Here is a 25,047-nt window from a genome sequence, read left to right on the forward strand (position 1 = left end):
GGCCGGTGGCCACCGGGCTGGTCCCCATAGACCCAGTGACCAATGGCTTGGTCCCCATAGACCCGGTGGCCATGGGGTTGGTGGCCAATGGCCGGGTCCCCATAGACCCGGTGGCCACGGGGCCACCAGGGGGCGGGGCCGGGGGCGGGGGGAGGGGCGGGCGGTGGCGGTGGAGCTGGTGGTGGGGGAGGGGCGGGGGGAGCGGCGCCGCCTCCTGGGGGTGGGGGAGGGGCGGGGGGCGCTCAACGTCTGGGACTTCTAGGGGGGGATGGGGGGGGGGTCCTGGGGTAATTGGGGGGGTCCCCAAGTTAATTAGGAGGGCCTGGGGTAGTTGGGGGGGCGCTAAGGTAATTAGGGGGTCTCTGGGTTAATTAGGGGTGCACTGGGTTCATTAGGGGGTTCCTGGGGTAATTAGGGGGTCCCTAAGGTAATTGGGAGGCCCTGGGTTAATTGGGGGGTAACTGGGTTAATTGGGGGGGCCCTGGGGTAATTGGGGGTCTCTGGGTTAATTGGGGGGTCCCTAAGGTAATTGGGAGGCCCTGGGTTAATTGGGGGGGCCCTGGGGTAATTGGGGGTCACTGGGTTAATTGGAGGGTCCCTGGGGTAATTGGGGGGTCCCCAAGTTAATTAGGAGGCCCTGGGGTAATTGGGGGGGCCCTAAAGTAATTAGGGGGTCTCTGGGTTAATTAGGGGTGCACTGGGTTCATTAGGGGGTTCCTGGGGTAATTAGGGGGTCCCTAAGGTAATTGGGAGGCCCTGGGTTAATTGGGGGGGCCCTGGGGTAATTGGGGGGTCCCTGGGTTAATTGGGGGTCACTGGGTTAATAGGGGGGTCCCTAAGGTAATTGGGAGGCCCTGGGTTAATTGGGGGGGCCCTAAGGTAATTAGCGGGTCCCTGGGTTAATTAGGGGGTTCTTGGGTTAATTAGGGGGTCCCTAAGGTAATTGGGAGGCCCTGGGTTAATTGGGGGGGCCCTGGGGTAATTAGGGGGTCCCTGGGTTAATTGGGGGTCACTGGGTTAATTAGGGGGACCCTAAGGTAATTGGGGGTCCCTGGGTTAATTGGGGCGGGGGTACGTTGCCTCTGATGTCACCGGCGCTGCCCGCGCGCTATGCAAATGAGGGGGGCGTGGCCATGCAAATGAGCCTCAGTGCAAATAAACCCGTGTGCGGTGCTTAATCAAATAAGAAGCGATTGTGGGCGTGGTCTGTTGCAAAGGAGGGCGTGGCTGTACAAACCACGGACCAATCAGCAGCCCCGTGGCTGGGGGATAAGAAGGAGGGGCGTGGCCATGCAAAATGAGGTGGCCATTGCATGTAAATGAGGGGGCGGGGGCATGCAAATGAGCAGCGCGGTGGGCGTGGCCACGAGAAGCGATTGAGGGGGCATTGAGAGCACCGGTGGCGCCTTTTATGCAAATGAGCCGGGCGGTGGGCGTGGCCGGGTATGCAAACGAGGCGCTCTCTACGCAAACCGTCCGGCTCCGCCCTTCCCGCCGTGCGCGGTGACGTCAGTTCCGGCGCGGCGGGGAAGATGTCGGGGATGCAGCTGCAGCTGGAGCCGCTGCGGGAGCCGCTGGGGCTGGTGCGGGCGCTCCAGTGGGTGAGGAGGGGACTGGGGGGAACTGGGAGCACTGGGAGGGACTGGGGGGGACTGGGAGGGACTGGGGGAGCCGCTGGGGCTGGTGCGGGCGCTCCAGTGGGTGAGGAGGGGACTGGGGGGGAACTGGGAGCACTGGGAGGGACTGGGGGGGACTGGGGGGGACTGGGGGAGCCGCTGGGGCTGGTGCGGGCGCTCCAGTGGGTGAGGAGGGGACTGGGGGGGAACTGGGAGCACTGGGAGGGACTGGGGGGGACTGGGGGAGCCGCTGGGGCTGGTGCGGGCGCTCCAGTGGGTGAGGAGGGGACTGGGAGGGAACTGGGAGCACTGGGAGGGACTGGGGGGGACTGGGAGGGACTGGAGGAGCCGCTGGGGCTGGTGCAGGTGCTCCAGTGGGTGAGGAGGGGACTGGGGGGAACTGGGAGCACTGGGAGGGACTGGGGGGGACTGGGGGAGCCGCTGGGGCTGGTGCGGGCGCTCCAGTGGGTGAGGAGGGGACTGGGGGGGACTGGGAGCACTGGGAGGGACTGGGGGGGACTGGGGGAGCCGCTGGGGCTGGTGCGGGCACTCCAGTGGGTGAGGAGGGGACTGGGGGGGAACTGGGAGCACTGGGGGGGACTGGGAGGGACTGGGGGAGCCGCTGGGGCTGGTGCGGGCGCTCCAGTGGGTGAGGAGGGGACTGGGGGGGACTGGGAGCACTGGGAGGGACTGGGGGAGCCGCTGGGGCTGGTGCGGGGGCTGCAGTGGGTGAGGAGGGGACTGGGGGGGAACTGGGAGCACTGGGAGGGACTGGGGGAGCCGCTGGGGCTGGTGCGGGCGCTCCAGTGGGTGAGGAGGGGACTGGGGGGGAACTGGGAGCACTGGGAGGGACTGGGGGAGCCGCTGGGGCTGGTGCAGGCGCTCCAGTGGGTGAGGAGGGGACTGGGGGGAACTGGGAGCACTGGGAGGGACTGGGGGGGAATGGGGGAGCCGCTGGGGCTGGTGCGGGGGCTCCAGTGGGTGAGGAGGGGACTGGGGGGAACTGGGAGCACTGGGAGGGACTGGGGGGGAATGGGGGAGCCGCTGGGGCTGGTGCGGGGGCTCCAGTGGGTGAGGAGGGGACTGGGGGGAACTGGGAGCACTGGGAGGGACTGGGAGGGACTGGGGGAGCCGCTGGGGCTGGTGCGGGCGCTCCAGTGGGTGAGGAGGGGACTGGGGGGGAACTGGGAGCACTGGGAGGGACTGGGGGGGACTGGGGGAGCCGCTGGGGCTGGTGCGGGCGCTCCAGTGGGTGAGGAGGGGACTGGGGGGGAACTGGGAGCACTGGGAGGGACTGGGGGAGCTGCTGGGGCTGGTGCGGGCGCTCCAGTGGGTGAGGAGGGGACTGGGGGGGACTGGGGGAGCCGCTGGGGCTGGTGCGGGCGCTCCAGTGGGTGAGGAGGGGACTGGGGGGGAACTGGGAGCACTGGGAGGGACTGGGGGGGACTGGGAGGGACTGGGGGAGCTGCTGGGGCTGGTGCGGGCACTCCAGAGGATGAGGAGGGGACTGGGGGGGAACTGGGAGCACTGGGGGGGACTGGGGGAGCCACTGGGGCTGGTGCGGGCGCTCCAGTGGGTGAGGAGGGGACTGGGGGGGAACTGGGAGCACTGGGAGGGACTGGGGGGGACTGGGAGGGACTGGGGGAGCTGCTGGGGCTGGTGCGGGCACTCCAGAGGATGAGGAGGGGACTGGGGGGGAACTGGGAGCACTGGGGGGGACTGGGGGAGCCACTGGGGCTGGTGCGGGCGCTCCAGTGGGTGAGGAGGGGACTGGGGGGGAACTGGGAGCACTGGGAGGGACTGGGGGGGACTGGGGGAGCCGCTGGGGCTGGTGCGGGCGCTCCAGTGGGTGAGGAGGGGACTGGGGGGACTGGGAGGGAAATGGGGGAAACTGGGAGGGACTGGGAGCACTGGGGGGGACTGGGAGGGACTGGGGACTCCAGTGGGTGTGTGGGACTGGGGGGGACTGGGAGGGACTGGGGGAGCTGCTGGGGCTGGTGCGGGGGTTGCAGTGGGTGAGGAGGGGACTGGGGGGACTGGGATGGAACTGGGAGTACTGGGCGGGACTGCGAGGGAAATGGGGGGAACTGGGAGGGACTGGGAGCACTGGGTACTGTGAGGGGCTGGGGAGAACTGGGAGGGACTGGGAGGCACTGGGAGCACATGGGGACTGCAGTGGGTGAGTGGGACTGGGAGGGAAATGGGAGGGACTGGGAGGGACTGGGAGCACTGGGGGAGCCGCTGGGGCTGGTGTGGGGGCTGCAGTGGGTGAGGAGGGGACTGGGGTGAAACTGGGAGAGACTGGGGGGGGACTGGGAGAGACTGGGGGACACTGGGAGGGACTGGGGACTCCAGTGGGTGTGTGGGACTGGGAGGGACTGGGAGGGACTGGGCGCACTGGGGGAGCCACTGGGGCTGGTGCGGGGGTGTAGGGGATGAGACTGGGATTGGGAACTGGGAGGGAAATGGGGGGGACTGGGAGTACTGGGAGGAACTGGGGGGGGACTGGGAGCACTGGGGAACCTGTGGGGCTGCAGGGAGTGAGAATGGGACTGGGAGCACTGGGGGGGACTGGGAGCACTTGGGGACTCCAGTGGGTGAGTTGGACTGGGGGAACTGGGAGGGACTGGGAGCACTGGGGGAGCTGCTGCAGTGGGTGAGGATGGAACTGGGGTAACTGGGAGGGACTGGGAGCACTGGGAGGGAAGTGGGGGGGACTGGGAGGGACTGGGGGGCACTGGGAACAGATGGAGGCTCCAGTGGGAGAGTGGGACTGGGGGGACTGGGAGGGAGCTGGGGGGACTGGGAGGGAACTGGGGGGACTGGGAGGGAACTGGGGGGACTGGGTTGGACTGAACTTGAAAATTTAATTTGGAAGATTTGTAATTTGGGAAATTGGGAATTTGATGATTGGGAGAATTTGGGAATTTGGGAATTTGAGAATTTGAGACTTGGAATTTGGGAATTTGAGAATTAGAATTTGAGAATTAGAATTTGGGAATTTGAGAGTTTGAGAATTTGGGAATTTGAATTTGGGAATTTCCGAATTTGAGGATTTGGGAATTTGAGGATTTGGGAATTTGGGAATTTGAATTTCAGAATTAGGATTTGAGAATTTCAGAATTAGAATTTGAGAATTTCAGAATTAGAATTTGAGAATTTCAGAATTAGAATTTGAGAATTTGGGAATTTGAATTTGAGAATTTGAATTTCAGAATTTGGGAATTTGATAATTTGAATTTGAGAGTTTGAGACTTGGAATTTGGGAATTTGAATTTGAGAATTAGAATTTGAGAATTTAAGAATTAGAATTTGAGAATTTAAGAATTAGAATTTGGGAATTTGAGAATTAGAATTTGGGAATTTGAGAATTTGAGGATTTGGGAATTTGAGAATTTGGGAATTTGGGAATTTGAATTTGGGAATTTCAGAATTTGAGGATTTGAGAATTTGGGAATTTGAATTTGGGAATTTGAGAATTTCAGAATTAGAATTTGAGAATTTCAGAACTAGAATTTGGGAATTTGGGAATTTGGGAATTTGAATTTGAGAATTTGAGACTCGGAATTTGGGAATTTGGGAATTTGAATTTGGGAATTTCAGAATTTGAGGATTTGGGAATTTGGGAATTTGAATTTGAGAATTTGGGAATTTGAATTTGAGAATTTGAATTTCAGAATTTGGGAATTTGAGAATTTGAACTTGAGAATTTGAGACTTGGAATTTGGGAATTTGGAAATTTGAATTTGAGAATTAGAATTTGGGAATTTGAGAGTTTGAGAATTTGGGAATTTGAATTTGGGAATTTCAGAATTTGAGGATTTGGGAATTTGAGGATTTGGGAATTTGGGAATTTGAGGATTTGAGAATTTGGGAATTTGAATTTGAGAATTTGGGAATTTGAATTTGAGAATTTGAATTTCAGAATCTGGGAATTTGAGGATTTGAATTTGAGAATTTGAGACTCGGAATTTGGGAATTTGGAAATTTGAATTTGAGAATGAGAATTTGAGAATTTGAGAATTAGAATTTGGGAATTTGAGAGTTTGAGAATTTGGGAATTTCAGAATTTGAGGATTTGGGAATTTGAGAATTTGAATTTGGGAATTTGAGAATTTCAGAATTAGAATTTGAGAATTTCAGAATTAGAATTTGGGAATTTGAATTTGAGAATTTGGGAATTTGAATTTGAGAATCTGAATTTCAGAATTTGGGAATTTGAGAATTTGAATTTGAGAATTTGAGACTCGGAATTTGGGAATTTGGAAATTTGAGTTTGGGAATTTGAGAATTAGAATTTGGGAATTTGAGAATTTGAGAATTTGGGAATTTGAATTTGGGAATTTCAGAATTTGAGGATTTGGGAATTGGGAATTTGGGAATTTGAATTTGAGAATTTGGGAATTTGAATTTGAGAATTAGAATTTGGGAATTTGAGAATTTGGAATTTTGAGAATTTGGAAAGATGCAATTTGAGAATTGGGAATTTGAGAATTGGGCTTTGGCGAATTTCAATTTGAAATTGGGAATTCAAAAATTTCATTTGGGAAATTTGGGTATTTGGAAATTTGGGAATTTGGGAAATTTGGAAATTTGGAATTTGAAAATTTGGAATTTGAAGTTTTGAGAATTTGGAAAGATGGAATTTGAGGATTTGGAATTTGAAATTGGGAATTCAAAAATTTGAGAAATTTGGGGAATTTGAGAAATTTGGGGAATTTGGAAATTTGGGGAATTTGGAATTTGGGGAATTTGGAATTTGAACATTGGGAGCGTTTTTTGTCTCTTGGTTCCCTCCCCGCCCCCCGGGCTCCGTTTTTGGGTTCAAATCCCCATTTTCACCATTTCCGCTCAGTTCTTCTCCATCTTCGCCTTCTCCACGGTCGGGGGCTACGGGGGCGCCGTCTCCTTCCGGGTCAGCTGCTTCAACCAATCAGAGGTCACCGTCAGCGCCGCCTTCGCCTACCCCTTCCGGTGAGGCCTCTGATTGGGCGGGGAGGGCTGGGAGGGGTGGGGCTGAGTGGGTGATTGACAGCTGGGAGGTGTTGGATTGGCTGATTGGCTCTTTTGGGTTGGGAGGTGGTGGGAGGGCCAAGGGGGTTCTAGAGGGGCCAAGAAGGTTCTAGAAGGTCCCACCAGCTCCTGGAGATCATGGGAGATGGTGGGAGGCCCAAGGGGGTTCTAGGAGGCCCAAGAGGGTTCTAGAGGGGCCAAGGGGGTTCTAGAAGGTCCCACCAGCTCCTGGAGATCATGGGAGATGGTGGAAGGCCCAAGGGGGTTTTAGGAGGGCCAAGGGGGTTCTAGAAGGTCCAAGAAGGTTCTAGAAGGTCCCACCAGCTCCTGGAGATCATGGGAGATGGTGGGAGGCCCAAGGGGGTTCTGGGAGGCCCAAGGGGGTTCTAGGAGCGCCAAGAGGGTTCTAGAAGGTCCAAGAAGGTTCTAGAAGGTCCCACCAGCTCCTGGAGATCATGGGAGATGGTGGGAGGCCCAAGGTGGTTCTAGGAGGGCCAAGGGGGTTCTAGAAGGTCCAAGAAGGTTCTAGAAGGTCCCACCAGCTCCTGGAGATCATGGGAGATGGTGGGAGGCCCAAGGGGGTTCTGGGAGGCCCAAGGGGGTTCTAGGAGGGCCAAGAGGGTTCTAGAAGGTCCAAGAAGGTTCTAGAAGGTCCCACCAGCTCCTGGAGATCATGGGAGATGGTGGGAGGCCCAAGGGGGTTCTGGGAGGCCCAAGGGGGTTCTAGGAGGCCCAAGGGGGTTCTAGAAGGTCCAAGAAGGTTCTAGAAGGTCCCACCAGCTCCTGGAGATCATGGGAGATGGTGGGAGGCCCAAGGGGGTTCTAGAGGGGCCAAGGGGGTTCTGGGAGGGCCAAGGGGGTTCTAGAAGATCAAAAAAGGTTCTAGAAGGTCCCACCAGCTCCTGGAGATCATGGGAGATGGTGGGAGGCCCAAGGGGGTTCTGGGAGGCCCAAGGGGGTTCTGGGAGGGCCTAGAAGGTTCTAGAAGGTCCCACCAGCTCCTGGAGATCATGGGAGATGGTGGGAGGCCCAAGGGGGTTCTAGAGGGGCCAAGGGGGTTCTGGGAGGGCCAAGGGGGTTCTAGAAGATCAAAAAAGGTTCTAGAAGGTCCCACCAGCTCCTGGAGATCATGGGAGATGGTGGGAGGCCCAAGGGGGTTCTGGGAGGCCCAAGGGGGTTCTAGGAGGGCCTAGAAGGTTCTAGAAGGTCCCACCAGCTCCTGGAGATCATGGGAGATGGTGGGAGGCCCAAGGGGGTTCTAGGAGGGCCAAGAAGGTTCTAGAAGGTCCCACCAGCTCCTGGAGATCATGGGAGATGGTGGGAGGCCCAAGGGGGTTCTAGGAGGGCCAAGAAGGTTCTAGAAGGTCCCACCAGCTCCTGGAGATCATGGGAGATGGTGGGAGGCCCAAGGGGGTTCTGGGAGGCCCAAGGGGGTTCTAGGAGGGCCAAGAGGGTTCTAGAAGGTCCAAGAAGGTTCTAGAAGGTCCCACCAGCTCCTGGAGATCATGGGAGATGGTGGGAGGCCCAAGGGGGTTCTGGGAGGCCCAAGGGGGTTCTAGGAGGGCCAAGAGGGTTCTAGAAGGTCCAAGAAGGTTCTAGAAGGTCCCACCAGCTCCTGGAGATCATGGGAGATGGTGGGAGGCCCAAGGGGGTTCTGGGAGGCCCAAGGGGGTTCTAGGAGGCCCAAGAAGGCCCCAGAGGGTTCTAGGAGGCCCAAGAAGGTTCTAGGAGGCCCAGGAATGCCCAGGAGGGTTCTAGGAGGCCCAAGAAGGCCCAAGGGGGTTCTGGGAGGCCCAAGAGGGTTCTAGGAGGCCCAAGAAGACCTCAGAGGGTTCTAGGAGGCTCAAGACTGCCCAATAAGGTCCTAGGAGGCCCAAGATGGCCTAGGAAGTTTCTAGGAGGCCCAAGACGGCCCAATAAGGTTCTAGGAGGCCCAGGAGGGTTCTAGGAGGCTCAAGACTGCCCAATAAGGTTCTAGGAGGCTCAAGACATCCGAAGAGGGTTGTAAGAGGTTCTAGGAGGTCCAGGAAGGTTCTGGGAGGCCCAAGGAGGGTTCTAGGAGGCCCAAGACGACCCAATAAGGTTCTAGGAGGCCCCAGGGGGTTCTAGGAGGTTCTAGGATGCCCAAGACTGCCCAATAAGGTTCTAGGAGGCCCAAGAAAACCAAAGGAAGTTCTAGGAGGCCCAAGAGGGTTCTAGGGTGCTCAAGACTGCCCAATAAGGTTCTAGGAGGCCCAAGAGGGTTCTAGGATGCTTAAGCCTGCCCAATAAGGTTCTAGGAGGCCCAAGAGGGTTCTAGGAGGTACAAGAAGGCCAAAGGAGGTTCTAGGAGGCCCAAGAGAGTTGTAGAAGATCCAAGGAGGTTCTGGAAGGTTCTAGGAGGCCCCAGCAGGTTCTAGAAGGCCCAACCCACCATGTCATGACCCAGGTTGAACGAGGCCACGTTCTCGCCCTCGCTGGCCGGGCTGTGCAACCACACGTGGGCGCAGGACGTGCACCTGGTGGGCGACTTCTCCTCGGGGGCGCAGTTCTTCGTTGGCGTGGCCGCCGTGGCCTTCCTGGGCAGCATGGGCGCCATGGCGCTCTACCTGGCCTACATGCACCTCTACCGCCGCGCCGGCGCGCGCCTGCCCCTCCTGGTGAGTCCGCGCCTCTTCCCCCTCCGTCTTGGGGGTCATCAAGGCTTGGGGGGCTTCCATGTGTGCGTCTTGGTCTTCTCTGTTTGTCCATCACAGGCTTCTCCGTCTTGGTCGTCTCCATCTATCCGTCCATCTTGGTTTTCTCTATCCGTCCATCCTGGTCTTCTGTGTCCATCCATCCACCCATCCTGGTCTTCTCTACCCATCCTGGTCATCCTGGTCTTCTCCATCCATCCATCCATCCGTCTTGGTCTTCTCCATCCATCCACCCATCCTGGTCTTCTCTACCCATCCTGGTCATCCTGGTCTTCTCCATCCATCCATCCATCCGTCTTGGTCTTCTCCACCCATCCACCCACCCTGGTCTTCTCCACCCATCCACCCATCCTGGTCTTCTCCATCCACCTATCCTGGTCTTCTGTGTCCATCCATCCACCCATCCTGGTCTTCTCTACCCATCCTGGTCATCCTGGTCTTCTCCATCCATCCACCCATCCTGGTCTTCTCCATCCACCCATCCACCCATCCTGGTCTTCTCCATCCACCCATCCACCCATCCTGGTCTTCTCCATCCACCCATCCACCCATCCTGGTCTTCTCCATCCACCCATCCACCCATCCTGGTCTTCTCCATCCACCCATCCACCCATCCTGGTCTTCTCCATCCACCCATCCACCCATCCTGGTCTTCTCCATCCACCCATCCACCCATCCTGGTCTTCTCCATCCACCCATCCTGGTCTTCTCCATCCACCCATCCTGGTCTTCTCCATCCACCCATCCTGGTCTTCTCCATCCATCCATCCTGGTCTTCTCCATCCATCCATCCTGGTCTTCTCCATCCATCCCGATATTCTCCGTCTTGGTCTTCTCCGTCCGTCCGTCTTGGTCTTCTTTGTCCGTCTTGGTCTTCTCCATCCTGATCTTCTTTCATCTGTTCTGGTCTTCTCTATCTATTCGTCTTGGTCATCTTCATCCGTCTTGGTCTTCTCCATCCTGATCTTGTTCCATCTGTTGGTCTTCTTTGTCTTGGTCTTCTCCATCCATCCATCCGTCTTGGTCTTCTCCATCCATCCATCCATCCGTCTTGGTCTTCTCCATCCTGGTCTTCTCCATCCTGGTCTTCTCCATCTATCCATCCATCCTGGTCTTCTCCATCCATCCATCCATCCATCCATCCTGGTCTTCTCCATCCATCCATCCATCCTGGTCTTCTCCATCCATCCATCCTGGTCTTCTCCATCCATCCATCCATCCATCCTGGTCTTCTTCATCCATCCATCCATCCGTCTTGGTCTTCTCCATCCTGGTCTTCTCCATCCATCTGTCTTGGTCTTCTCCATCCTGGTCTTCTCCATCCTGGTCTTCTCCATCCATCCATCCATCCTGGTCTTCTCCATCCTGGTCTTCTCCATCCTGGCCTTCTCCATCCATCCATCCATCCTGGCCTTCTCCATCCATCCATCCATCCTGGCCTTCTCCATCCTGGCCTTCTCCATCCTGGTCTTCTCCATCCATCCATCCATCCTGGTCTTCTCCATCCATCCATCCATCCTGGTCTTCTCTGTCCATCCATCCATCCTGGTCTTCTTCATCTTGCTCTTCTCCATCCATCCCGGTCTTCTCCATCCATCCATCCATCCCGGTCTTCTCCATCCATCCATCCCAGTCTTCTCCATCTTGGTCCTCTCCATCCATCCACCCATCTTGGTCATCTCCATCCATCTTGGTCTTCTTCATCTATCCATCCATCCTGGTTATCTCCATCCATCCTGGTTATCTCCATCCATCCTGGTTATGTCCATCCATCCATCCTGGTCTTCTCCATCCCTCTTGGTCTTCTCCATCCATCCGTTCATTCATCCTTCTCAGTCATCTCCATCCATCCTCATCTTCATCATTCTGGTTCTGCTCCATCTGTCCATCTTGGGCCTCTCCATCCTGGTCTTGTCCATCCTGATCTTCCATCTCTTCATCGTGATCTTCTGTGTCTTGGTCTTCTTCATCTGTCCATTCTGGTCTTGTTCATCCTGGTCTTCTTCTGTTCGTTCATGATGGTCTTCTCCATCCATCCGTCCGTCTTGGTCTTCTCCGTCCATCTTGGTCATCTCCGTCCATCCATCCATCCCCGTCTTCTCCATCCCGGTCTTCTCCATCTGTCTTGGTGTTCTCCATCCTTCCATCTTTGTCTTCTCCATCCATCTTCGTCATCTCCATCCGTCCGTCCTGGTCTTCTCCATCCATCTTGGTCTTCTCCGTCCATTCATCCATCTTGGTCTTCTCCGTCCATCCATCCATCCTGGTCTTTTCCATCTATCCTGGTCTTTTCCATCTATCCTGGTCTTCTCCATCCATCCTGGTCATCTCTATCCATCCTGGTCTTCTCTGTCCATCCATCCATCCTGGTCTTCTCCATCCATCTTGGTCATCTCCATCCATCCTGGTCTTCTCCATCCATCCATCCATCCTGGTCTTCTCCATCCATCTTGGTCTTCTCCATCCATCCTGGTCTTCTCTGTCCATCCATCCATCCTGGTCTTCTCCATCCGTCTTGGTCTTCTCCATCCATCCATCCATCCCGGTCTTCTCCATCTTGGTCTTCTCCGTCTGTCCATCCATCTTGGTCCTCTCCATCCATCTTGGTCCTCTCCATCCATCTTGGTCCTCTCCATCCATCCATCCATCCTGGTCTTCTCCATCCATCCATCCTGGTCTTCTCCATCCATCCATCCATCTTGGTCTTCTCCATCCATCCATCCATCCCGGTCTTCTCCATCTTGGTCTTCTCCGTCTGTCCATCCTTCTTGGTCTTCTCCATCCATCCATCCATCTTGGTCTTCTCCATCCGTCTTGGTCTTCTCCATCCATCCATCCATCCATCCCGGTCTTCTCCATCTTGGTCTTCTCCGTCTGTCCGTCCATCTTGGTCCTCTCCATCCATCTTGGTCTTCTCCATCCATCCATCCATCCTGGTCTTCTCCATCCATCCATCTTGGTCTTCTCCATCCATCCATCCATCCCGGTCTTCTCCATCCATCCATCCATCCCGGTCTTCTCCATCTTGGTCTTCTCCGTCTGTCCGTCCATCTTGGTCCTCTCCATCCATCCTGGTCTTCTCCATCCATCCATCCATCCTGGTCTTGTCCATCTTGATCTTCATCCATCCATCCATCCTCACCTTCTTCATTCTGATTCTGCTCTGTCTGTCCATCCTGGGCTTCTTCTGTCCGTCCGTCTTGGTCCTGTCCGTCCGTCTTGGTCCTGTCCGTCCATCCATCCTGGTCTTGGCCATCCTGGTCGCCTTCCCTCTGTTCATTGTGGTCTTCTCCGTCCATCCTGGTCTTGTCCGTCCGTCCGTCTTGCTCTTGTCCATCCTGCTTTGTCCGTCCGTCCGGTTCCTTCCCCCCTGTGCTGGTTGGGGACACATTGGGGGTCATGGGGACATTTTGGGGGGGTCAATAACCCTCTGCCTTCTCTCCTCCTGCTGCCCTGGACAGGACATGGGGTAAGTGCCCCCCCCCAGGTTTTGGGGTCCCCACACACATTTTGGGGTCCCCCATGGTTTTGGGGTCCCCCACGGTTTTGGGGTCCCCCCAAATTTGGGGTCCCCCCCACTTTTGTGCCACTTGGACTCCCCCAACTTTTGGGTCCCCCCCAAACCTGTAGCACTTGGAGCCCCCCCAATTGTCCTCTTATACCCCCCCATGTTTTGGGGTCCCCCCCATGTTTTGGGGTCCCACACACATTTTGGAGTCCCCTACATCCATAGCACTTGGGGTCCCCCACAACTTCCCCCTCCAGCCCCCAAATATTGGGGTCCCCCCACATTTGTGGCACTTGGGGTCCCCCCCAATTGTTCTCTCAACTCCCCACTTTTGGGGTCCCCCCCACTTTTGGGGTCCCCCCCACTTTTGTACCACTTGGGCTCCCCCAACTTTTGGGGTCCCCCCAAACCTGTAGCACTTGGGTTCCCCCCTATTTGTCCTCCTCACCCCCATGTTTTGGGGTCCCCCCCATGTTTTGGGGTCCCCCACATCTATGAGACTTGGGGTCCCCCACCATTGTCCTCTCATACCCCAAATTTTGGGGTCCCCCCATTTTTGTCATCCCCCCATTTTTGTCACACTTGGGCTCCTCCAACTTTTGGGGTCCCCCCCAAACCTGTAGCACTTGGGTCACCCCGACATTTTAGGGTCCCCCCCACTTTTGGAGTCCCCCAACTTTTGGGTTCCCCCCACTTTTTTGCCACTTGGGTTCCCCCAACTTTTGGGGTCCCCCCCAAACCTGTAGCACTTGGGCTCCCCCCAACTTTTGGGTTCCTCCCACTTTTGAGTTCCCCCCTACTTTTGTCCCACTTGGAGTCCCCCAACTTTTGGGGTCCCCCCCCAACTTTTAGGACACTTGGGCTCGCCCCATTTTAGGGTTCCCCCCCACTTCTGTGCCACTTGGGCTCCCCCACCTTCTGCCTCCCCCTATAACCCATAGCACTTGGTTTCTCCCCAACCACTTGAGATCCCCCCAACCCTCTCCCTTTGCTTTCCCCCCCAATTTTAGGGTCCCCCCCAATTTTAGGGTCTGCCCCATATTATTAGGGTCCCCCCCACATAATTGGGGTCCCCCTTGACCCCCTCCCTTTATTTGGGGCCCCCCAGGACTTCCTGTGCACGGTGGCGCTGTCGTTCCTGTGGTTGGTGAGCTCGTCCGCGTGGGCCAAGGCGCTGGGGGACATCAGGACCTCCACGGGCGCCCCCCTGCCCGGATGTGACCGTGGGGGGGTCACCTGTGTCCCCAACGGGAACCCCCCCATGGGGTCCCTCAATGTGTCCGTGGTGAGTGATGGGGACAATGGGAGGCAGTGGGGGGCAATGAGGGACAATGGGAGTCAATGGGGGACAATGAGGGTCAATGGGAGTCAGTGGGGCACAATGGCAGTCAATGGGGGACAATGAGGGACAATGGGAGTCAGTGGGGGACAATGAGGGTCAATTGGAGTCAGTGGGGGCAATGAGGGACAATGGGAGTCGATGGGGGGCGATGAGGGTCAATGGGAGGCAGTGGGGGCAATGAGGGACAATGGGAGTCAATGGGGGGCAATGAGGGACAATGGGAGTCAATGGGGGACAATGAGGGTCAATGGGAGTCAGTGGGGCACAATGGCAGTCAATGGGGGACAATGAGGGTCAATGGGAGTCAGTGGGGCACAATGGCAGTCAATGGGGGACAATGAGGGTCAATGGGAGTCAGTGGGGCACAATGGCAGTCAATGGGGGACAATGAGGGACAATGGGAGTCAATGGGGGGCAATGGGGGACAATGAGGGGCAATGGGGGTCAATGGAAGTCAATGGGGGGCAATGAGGGGCAATGGGAGTCAGTGAGGGGCAATGGGAGTCAATGGGGGACAATGGGAGTCAATGAGGGGCAATGGGAGTCAATGGGGGGTAGTGGGAGTCAATGGGGGGCAATGAGGGACAATGGCAGTCAATGGGGCGCAATGGGGGCAATGAGGGACAATGGCAGTCAATGGAGCACAATGGGAGTCAGTGGGGGGCAATGGGACTCAACGGGAGTAATGGGGGCAATGAGGGTCAAAAGAAGTCAATGGGGGGCAATGAGGGACAATGGTAGACAATGGGAGTCAGTGGGGGGCAATGGGACTCAACGGGGGGTAATGGGGGCAATGAGGGTCAATAGGAGTCAATGGGGGCAATGAGGGACAATGGGAGTCAATGGGGCACAATGGCAGTCAATAGGGGACAATGAGGGACAATGGGAGTCAATGGGGGGCAATGGGGACAATGGGGGACAATGGGAGTCAATGAGGGGCAATGGGAGTCAATGGGGCACAATGGCAGTCAATAGGGGACAATGAGGGACAATGGGAGTCAATGGGGGGCAATGGGGACAATGGGGGGGACATCAGGACCTCCATGGGCGCTCCCCTGCCCGGATGTGACCGTGGGGGGGTCACCTGTGTCCCCAACGGGAACCCCCCCATGGGGTCCCTCAATGTGTCCATGGTGAGTGATGGGGACAATGGGAGGCAATGGGGGGGTACAATGGGGGAAATGTGGGACAATGGGAGTCGATGGGGGTCAATGGGGGACAATGAGGGACAATGGGAGGCAGTGGGGGCAATGAGGGACAATGGGAGTCGATGGGGGGCAATGAGGGACAATGGGAGTCAATGGGGGACAATGAGGGTCAATGGGAGGCAGTGGGGCACAATGGCAGTCAATGGGGGAAAATGAGGGACAATGGGAGTCAATGGGGGACAATGAGGGTCAATGGGAGTCAGTGGGGCACAATGGCAGTCAATGGGGGACAATGAGGGACAATGGGAGTCAATGAGGGGCAATGGGGGACAATGAGGGTCAATGGAAGTCAATGGGGGGCAATGAGGGGCAATGGGAGTCAATGAGGGGCAATGGGAGTCAATGGGGGACAATGGGAGTCAATGGGGGGCAATGAGGGACAATGGCAGTCAATGGGGCGCAATGGGGGCAATGAGGGACAATGGCAGTCAATGGAGCACAATGGGAGTCAGTGGGGGGCAATGGGACTCAACGGGAGTAATGGGGGCAATGAGGGTCAAAAGAAGTCAATGGGGGGCAATGAGGGACAATGGCAGACAATGGGAGTCAGTGGGGGGCAATGGGACTCAACAGGGGGTAATGGGGGCAATGAGGGACAATGGCAGTCAATGGGGCACAATGGCAGTCAATAGGGGACAATGAGGGACAATAGGAGTCAATGGGGGGCAATGGGAGTCAATGGGGGCCAATGAGGGACAATGGGAGTCAATGAGGGGCAATGGGAATCAATGGGGGACAATGGGAGTCAATGGGGGGCAATGGGACTCAATGGGAGTCAATGGGGGGCAATGAGGGACAATGGGAGTCAATGAGGGGCAATGGGAATCAATGGGGGACAATGGGAGTCAATGGGGGGCAATGGGACTCAATGGGAGTCAATGGGGGGCAATGAGGGACAATGGGAGTCAATGGGGCGCAATGGGAGTCAGTGGGGGGCAATGAGAGTCAATGGGGGGCAATGGGGGTAATGAGGGACAATGAGAGTCAACGGGGGGCAATGAGGGACAATGAGAGTCAACGGGGGGCAATGAGGGACAATGAGAGTCAATGGGGGACAATGAGGGACAATGAGGGTCAATGGGGGACAATGAGGGACAATGGGAGTCAATGGGGGGCAATGGGGGCAATGATAGACAATGGGAGGCAATGGGGGCAATGGGGGGGACATCAGGACCTCCACGAGCGCCCCCCTGCCCGGATGTGACCGTGGGGGGGTCACCTGTGTCCCCAACGGGAACCCCCCCATGGGGTCCCTCAATGTGTCCGTGGTGAGTGATGGGGACAATGGGAGGCAATGGGGGGCAATGAGGGACAATGGGAGTCAATGGGGGACAATGAGGGTCAATGGGAGTCAGTGGGGCACAATGGCAGTCAATGGGGGACAATGAGGGACAATGGGAGTCAATGGGGGACAATGAGGGTCAATTGGAGTCAGTGGGGGCAATGAGGGACAATGGGAGTCGATGGGGGGCAATGAGGGTCAATGGGAGGCAGTGGGGGCAATGAGGGACAATGGGAGTCAATGGGGGGCAATGAGGGACAATGGGAGTCAATGGGGGACAATGAGGGTCAATGGGAGTCAGTGGGGCACAATGGCAGTCAATGGGGGACAATGAGGGTCAATGGGAGTCAGTGGGGCACAATGGCAGTCAATGGGGGACAATGAGGGACAATGGGAGTCAATGGGGGGCAATGGGGGACAATGAGGGGCAATGGGGGTCAATGGAAGTCAATGGGGGGCAATGAGGGGCAATGGGAGTCAGTGAGGGGCAATGGGAGTCAATGGGGGACAATGGGGGACAATGGGAGTCAATGAGGGGCAATGGGAGTCAATGGGGGGCAGTGGGAGTCAATGGGGGGCAATGAGGGACAATGGCAGTCAATGGGGCGCAATGGGGGCAATGAGGGACAATGGCAGTCAATGGAGCACAATGGGAGTCAGTGGGGGGCAATGGGACTCAACGGGAGTAATGGGGGCAATGAGGGTCAATAGGAGTCAATGGGGGGCAATGAGGGACAATGGCAGTCGATGGGAGTCAGTGGGGGGCAATGGGAGTCAGTGGGGGGCAATGGGACTCAACGGGGGGTAATGGGGGCAATGAGGGTCAATAGGAGTCAATGGGGGCAATGAGGGACAATGGGAGTCAATGGGGGGCAATGAGGGACAATGGGAGTCAATGGGGCACAATGGCAGTCAATAGGGGACAATGAGGGACAATGGGAGTCAATGGGGGGCAATGGGGACAATGGGGGGTACATCAGGACCTCCATGGGCGCTCCCCTGCCCAGATGTGACCGTGGGGGGGTCACCTGTGTCCCCAACGGGAACCCCCCCATGGGGTCCCCCAATGTGTCCATGGTGAGTGATGGGGACAATGGGAGGCAATGGGGGGGTACAATGGGGGAAATGAGGGACAATGGGAGTCAATGGGGGACAATGAGGGTCAATGGGAGTCAGTGGGGCACAATGGCAGTCAATGGGGGACAATGAGGGACAATGGGAGTCAGTGGGGGACAATGAGGGTCAATTGGAGTCAGTGGGGGCAATGAGGGACAATGGGAGTCGATGGGGGGCAATGAGGGTCAATGGGAGGCAGTGGGGGCAATGAGGGACAATGGGAGTCAATGGGGGGCAATGAGGGACAATGGGAGTCAATGGGGGACAATGAGGGTCAATGGGAGTCAGTGGGGCACAATGGCAGTCAATGGGGGACAATGAGGGTCAATGGGAGTCAGTGGGGCACAATGGCAGTCAATGGGGGACAATGAGGGTCAATGGGAGTCAGTGGGGCACAATGGCAGTCAATGGGGGACAATGAGGGACAATGGGAGTCAATGGGGGACAATGAGGGACAATGGGAGTCAGTGGGGCACAATGGCAGTCAATGGGGGACAATGAGGGTCAATGGGAGTCAGTGGGGCACAATGGCAGTCAATGGGGGACAATGAGGGACAATGGGAGTCAATGGGGGACAATGAGGGTCAATTGGAGTCAGTGGGGGCAATGAGGGACAATGGGAGTCGATGGGGGGCAATGAGGGTCAATGGGAGGCAGTGGGGGCAATGAGGGACAATGGGAGTCAATGGGGGGCAATGAGGGACAATGGGAGTCAATGGGGGACAATGAGGGTCAATGGGAGTCAGTGGGGCACAATGGCAGTCAATGGGGGACAATGAGGGTCAATGGGAGTCAGTGGGGCACAATGGCAGTCAATGGGGGACAATGAGGGACAATGGGAGTCAATGGGGGGCAATGGGGGACAATGAGGGGCAATGGGGGTCAATGGAAGTCAATGGGGGGCAATGAGGGGCAATGGGAGTCAGTGAGGGGCAATGGGAGTCAATGGGGGACAATGGGGGACAATGGGAGTCAATGAGGGGCAATGGGAGTCAATGGGGGGCAGTGGGAGTCAATGGGGGGCAATGAGGGACAATGGCAGTCAATGGGGCGCAATGGGGGCAATGAGGGACAATGGCAGTCAATGGAGCACAATGGGAGTCAGTGGGGGGCAATGGGACTCAACGGGAGTAATGGGGGCAATGAGGGTCAATAGGAGTCAATGGGGGGCAATGAGGGACAATGGCAGTCGATGGGAGTCAGTGGGGGGCAATGGGAGTCAGTGGGGGGCAATGGGACTCAACGGGGGGTAATGGGGGCAATGAGGGTCAATAGGAGTCAATGGGGGCAATGAGGGACAATGGGAGTCAATGGGGGGCAATGAGGGACAATGGGAGTCAATGGGGCACAATGGCAGTCAATAGGGGACAATGAGGGACAATGGGAGTCAATGGGGGGCAATGGGGACAATGGGGGGTACATCAGGACCTCCATGGGCGCTCCCCTGCCCAGATGTGACCGTGGGGGGGTCACCTGTGTCCCCAACGGGAACCCCCCCATGGGGTCCCCCAATGTGTCCATGGTGAGTGATGGGGACAATGGGAGGCAATGGGGGGGTACAATGGGGGAAATGAGGGACAATGGGAGTCAATGGGGGACAATGAGGGTCAATGGGAGTCAGTGGGGCACAATGGCAGTCAATGGGGGACAATGAGGGACAATGGGAGTCAGTGGGGGACAATGAGGGTCAATTGGAGTCAGTGGGGGCAATGAGGGACAATGGGAGTCGATGGGGGGCAATGAGGGTCAATGGGAGGCAGTGGGGGCAATGAGGGACAATGGGAGTCAATGGGGGGCAATGAGGGACAATGGGAGTCAATGGGGGACAATGAGGGTCAATGGGAGTCAGTGGGGCACAATGGCAGTCAATGGGGGACAATGAGGGTCAATGGGAGTCAGTGGGGCACAATGGCAGTCAATGGGGGACAATGAGGGTCAATGGGAGTCAGTGGGGCACAATGGCAGTCAATGGGGGACAATGAGGGACAATGGGAGTCAATGGGGGACAATGAGGGACAATGGGAGTCAATGGGGGGCAATGGGGGACAATGAGGGGCAATGGGGGTCAATGGAAGTCAATGGGCGGCAATGAGGGGCAATGGGAGTCAGTGAGGGGCAATGGGAGTCAATGGGGGACAATGGGGGACAATGGGAGTCAATGAGGGGCAATGGGAGTCAATGGGGGGCAGTGGGAGTCAATGGGGGGCAATGAGGGACAATGGCAGTCAATGGGGCGCAATGGGGGCAATGAGGGACAATGGCAGTCAATGGAGCACAATGGGAGTCAGTGGGGGGCAATGGGACTCAACGGGAGTAATGGGGGCAATGAGGGTCAAAAGAAGTCAATGGGGGGCAATGAGGGACAATGGCAGACAATGGGAGTCAGTGGGGGGCAATGGGACTCAACGGGGGGTAATGGGGGCAATGAGGGACAATGGCAGTCAATGGGGCACAATGGCAGTCAATAGGGGACAATGAGGGACAATAGGAGTCAATGGGGGGCAATGGGAGTCAATGGGGGCCAATGAGGGACAATGGGAGTCAATGAGGGGCAATGGGAATCAATGGGGGACAATGGGAGTCAATGAGGGGCAATGGGAATCAATGGGGGACAATGGGAGTCAATGGGGGGCAATGGGACTCAATGGGAGTCAATGGGGGGCAATGAGGGACAATGGGAGTCAATGGGGCGCAATGGGAGTCAGTGGGGGGCAATGAGAGTCAATGGGGGGCAATGGGGGTAATGAGGGACAATGAGAGTCAACGGGGGGCAATGAGGGACAATGAGAGTCAATGAGGGGCAATGAGGGACAATGAGGGTCAATGGGGGACAATGGGGCACAATGGCAGTCAATGGGGGACAATGAGGGACAATGGGAGTCAATGGGGGGCAATGGGGGCAATGATAGACAATGGGAGGCAATGGGGGGGACATCAGGACCTCCACGAGCGCCCCCCTGCCCGGATGTGACCGTGGGGGGGTCACCTGTGTCCCCAGCGGGAACCCCCCCATGGGGTCCCTCAATGTGTCCGTGGTGAGTGATGGGGACAATGGGAGGCAATGGGGGGCAATGAGGGTCAATGGGAGTCAATGGGGGACAAGGAGGGGCAATGGGAGTCAATGGGGGGCAGTGGGAGTCAATGGGGGGCAATGGGGGCAATGAGGGACAGTGGGACTCAATGGGGGGCAATGGGGGACAATGGGAGTCAATGGGGGGCAATGGGACTCAATGGGAGTCAATGGGGGGCAATGGGAATCAATGGGGGGGTACAATGGGGGGCAGTGGGACTCAATGGGGGACAATGAGGGACAATGGGAGTCAATGGGGGGCAATGGGGGACAATGGCAGTCAATGGGGGGCAATGGGGGACAATGGCAGTCAATAGGGGACAATGGGAGTCAGTGGGGGACAATGGAGGCAATGAGGTACAATGGGAGTCAATGGGGCACAATGGGAGTCAATGGGGGACAATGGGAGTCAATGGGGGGCAATGGGAGTCAATGGGGGCCAATGAGGGACAATGGGAGTCAATGAGGGGCAATGGGAATCAATGGGGGACAATGGGAGTCAGTGGGGGGCAATGGGAATCAATGGGGGACAATGGGAGTCAGTGGGGGGCAATGGGACTCAATGGGAGTCAATGGGGGGCAATGAGGGACAATGGGAGTCAATGGGGGGCAATGAGAGTCAATGGGGGGCAATGAGGGACAATGGGAGTCAATGGGGGGCAATGGGAGTCAATGGGGGGCAATGAGAGTCAATGGGGGGCAATGGGGGGCAATGAGGGACAATGAGAGTCAATGGGGGACAATGAGGGTCAATGGGAGTCAATGGGGGACAATGAGGGTCAATGGGAGTCAATGGGGGACAATGAGGGTCAATGGGAGTCAGTGGGGGACAATGAGGGTCAATGGGAGTCAATGGGGGACAATGAGGGTCAATGGGAGTCAATGGGGGACAATGAGGGACAATGGGAGTCAATGGGGGACAATGAGGGACAATGGGAGTCAATGGGGGGCAATGGGGGCAATGATAGACAATGGGAGGCAATGGGGGCAATGGGGGGGACATCAGGACCTCCACGGGCACCCCCCTGCCTGGATGTGACCAGGGCGGGGTCACCTGTGTCCCCAACGGGAACCCCCCCATGGGGTCCCTCAGTGTGTCCATGGTGAGTGATGGGGACAATGGGAGGGAAACTGAGTCACAATGGGGCACAATGGAAGTCAATGGGGGGCAATGAGGGACAATGGGGGCCACTGGGGCACAATGGGGACAATGGGGGGGACACTGGGGGGTAATAGGGGGCGCAATGGGGACAATGATGGGGACACTGGGGGGCAATGTGGGGGAAACTGGGGCTCTGTGGGCACAGTGGGGGACACAAGGGGACAATGGGGGGGACACTGGGGCACAACGGGGGAAACTGAGGCAGACTTGGCTCATTTGGGGGGAAACTGAGGCACAATTGGGTCATTTTGGGGCGACCGAGGCACAGTTGGGGGGGTCGGTGCCATCGGGGGGAAACCGAGGCAGGACGGGGTCGGATTTTGGGGTCAATTTGACCCATTTTGGGGCCAATTTGACCCATTTGGGGTCCATTTTCCCCCCCTAGATCTTCGGCTTCCTCAACCTGCTCCTGTGGGTCGGCAGCTCCTGGTTCGTCTACAAAGAGACCGAGTTCCACCGCCCGGCCCCGCCCCCTGCCACGCCCGCCGTGTGACCCCGCCCACCGCCACGCCCACTGTCACGTGACCCGACCCTCCCCCCCTTCCCATCCCCCTACCTCCCCATCCCCCTACCTCCCCCCATCTCAAGTCCTTCCCCCTTGATTCTGGGCTGGTTTGGGTGAGTTTTGGGTGTGGCCTCTTCTGATTGGTTACCGGGCCGGACATCAGCTGTGATTGGACCAGGGGGAGGTGGGGACGTGGGACACGGGGTCAAACTGGGCTGGACTGGGGTCAACTGGGGCCTTCTCCGGCTTGGGGTGCGCAGGGATTGGTTGAGTTGGCCTTGGTTGGCCATTGGTTGGTTCAGTTGACCTTGGTTGGCCATTGGTTGGTCAAGTTGACCTTGGTTGGTCGAGTTGACGTTGGTTGGCCATTGGTTGGTCAACTTGACCTTGGTTGATCAACTTGGCCTTGGTTGCTCCAGTTGACCTTGGTTGCCCATTGGTTGGTCACGTTGACGTTGGTTGGCCATTGGTTGGCCAAGTTGATGTTGGTTGGCCATTGGTTGGTCAAGCTGACGTTGGTTGGTCAAGTTGACCATGGTTGGCCCTTGGTTGGTCAAGTTGACCATGGTTGGCCCTTGGTTGGTCAAGTTGAGCTTGGTTGCCCGTTGGCTGGTCAAGTTGACACTGGTTGGGCATTGGTTGGTCAAGTTGACGTTGGTTGGTCAAGATGACATTGGTTGGCCATTGGTTGGTCAAGCTGACCTTGGTTGGTCACGTTGATGTTGGTGGCCATTGGTTGGTCACGTTGACCTTGGTTGGTCGAGTTGAGGTTGGTTGGCTATTGGTTGGTCAACTTGGCCTTGGTTGGTCCAGTTGACGTTGGTTGGCAGTTGAATGGTCAAGTTGACCTTGGTTGGCCATTGGTTGGTCAAGTTGATGTTGGTTGGTCAAGTTGACCTTGGTTGGCTGACCTTGGTTGGCCATTGGTTGGTCAAGTTGACCTTGGTTGGCCATTGGTTGGGCCGTTCTTGTGCCACCATCTTGTCGTGGTGACCATTGGTGCTTGGTTGGTGGCCCAGGCATGGGATTGGTCACCAGGGCAGGGGTTGGACTTGACCTGGATTGGGTTTCCGAGGGTTGGTTTGGCTTGACCATTGGTGGTTGGGTTTGAAGCAGATCTGGGTTGACCTCTTCTGATTGGCCTGGTCTGAAGGTCGGTTGGTTGCTTAGGTCAAGCTTGTGATTGGTTGGTGGTGGTTGAGTGGGTTTTGAGTTCTTCTAGGCCTGGGTTGGTCCGATTGTTGAGTAGATCAAGACCTTCTGGTGGTTGATTGGTCCAATCATTGAGTAGATCAAGACCTGGTGGCCGATTGGTCCAATCATTGAGTAGATCAAGACCTTCTGGTGGCCAATTGGTCCAATCATTGAATAGATCAAAACCCGATGGCCGGATGGTCCAATCATTGAGTAGATCAAGACCTGGTGGCCGATTGGTCCAATCATCGAGTAGATGAAGACCTGGTGACCAGTTGGTCCAATCATTGAGTAGATCAAGACCCAATGGCCAATCATTGAGTAGATCAAGACCTTCTGGTGGCCGATTGGTCCAATCATTGAGTAGATCAAGACCCAATGGCCAATCATTGAGTAGATCAAGACCTGGTGGTTGATTGGTCCAATCATTGAGTAGATCAAGACCTTCTGGTCCAATCATTGAGTAGATGAAGACCTGGTGGCCGGTTGGTCCAATCATTGAGTAGATCAAGACCTTCTGGTGGCCAATTGGTCCAATCATTGAGTAGATCAAGACCCAATGGCCAATCATTGAGTAGATCAAGACCTGGTGGTTGATTGGTCCAATCATTGAGTAGATCAAGACCTTCTGGTGGCCGATTGGTCCAATCATTGAGTAGATCAAGACCTGGTGGCTGATTGATCCAATCATTGAGTAGACCAAGACTCAATGACCAATCGTTGAGTAGACTGAGACCCAATGGCCAATCACTGAGTAGATCAGGGCCTCCTACTCTCCGATTGGCCAACCCTTGGCTTGGCCTCTTCCAGTTGACTCCCAGCGCCCATTGCCACCAACGGTCACCTTGACCCCCCCACTTGTCCCCTCCCCCTCCATCCTCTCAGGGCTCCACCCATGGGTGTCGGTCACCCCATGTCCCCCCCCATGTCCCCGCCCACCCTCGGGGGTGGGGCCCAACGCTATCACACTCCCATTGGTGGCCGCAACCCGTGGCACCCATGGGTGTCAACGTTCAGGTCACCCCCCCGTGTCCCCCCCGATGTCACCTCCTCCCCATCGGGGGGTCCCCGTGTCCCCCTTATCCACGGCTCAATAAAGACGTGATTGGTAGAACCTCCCGCCGTATCTGGGGGGGCTTCGGCCACCACGGGGTGGGATGGACAGACAGACGGACCCGGGCTTGCTTTTGCTGCTGCTTTATTGGCCCCACTCCCCCAGACCCCAAAGCCACGCCCCCCTGTGACGTCACGGCCGTGTCACCATGGTCAGTGGTGGCCCAGATCTTGGTGGCTTCATCATAGACTTGGGTGGCCCAGATCTTTGTCCTTGTGTCCATAGTCCATGGTGGCCAAGGT

At 56.7% G+C, this 25,047-nt stretch overlaps 1 protein-coding gene across 1 annotated transcript; it reads left to right on the forward strand.

Moving 5' to 3' along the window:
* The first annotated feature begins 1,489 nt into the window (after positions 1-1,489).
* Positions 1,490-24,805, forward strand: LOC136114355 (synaptophysin-like protein 1). Its single transcript, XM_071800520.1, has 6 exons — positions 1,490-1,601; positions 6,472-6,590; positions 9,058-9,268; positions 13,921-14,123; positions 16,522-16,630; positions 22,378-24,805. Exons 1-6 carry the CDS (start codon positions 1,533-1,535, stop codon positions 22,483-22,485), a joined length of 819 nt encoding a protein of 272 aa, XP_071656621.1. The 5' UTR covers positions 1,490-1,532; the 3' UTR covers positions 22,486-24,805.
* Positions 24,806-25,047: the final 242 nt, after the last annotated feature.

The sequence above is a fragment of the Patagioenas fasciata genome, chromosome 31, assembly GCF_037038585.1.
Source record: "Patagioenas fasciata isolate bPatFas1 chromosome 31, bPatFas1.hap1, whole genome shotgun sequence".
Lineage (NCBI taxonomy): Eukaryota > Metazoa > Chordata > Aves > Columbiformes > Columbidae > Patagioenas > Patagioenas fasciata.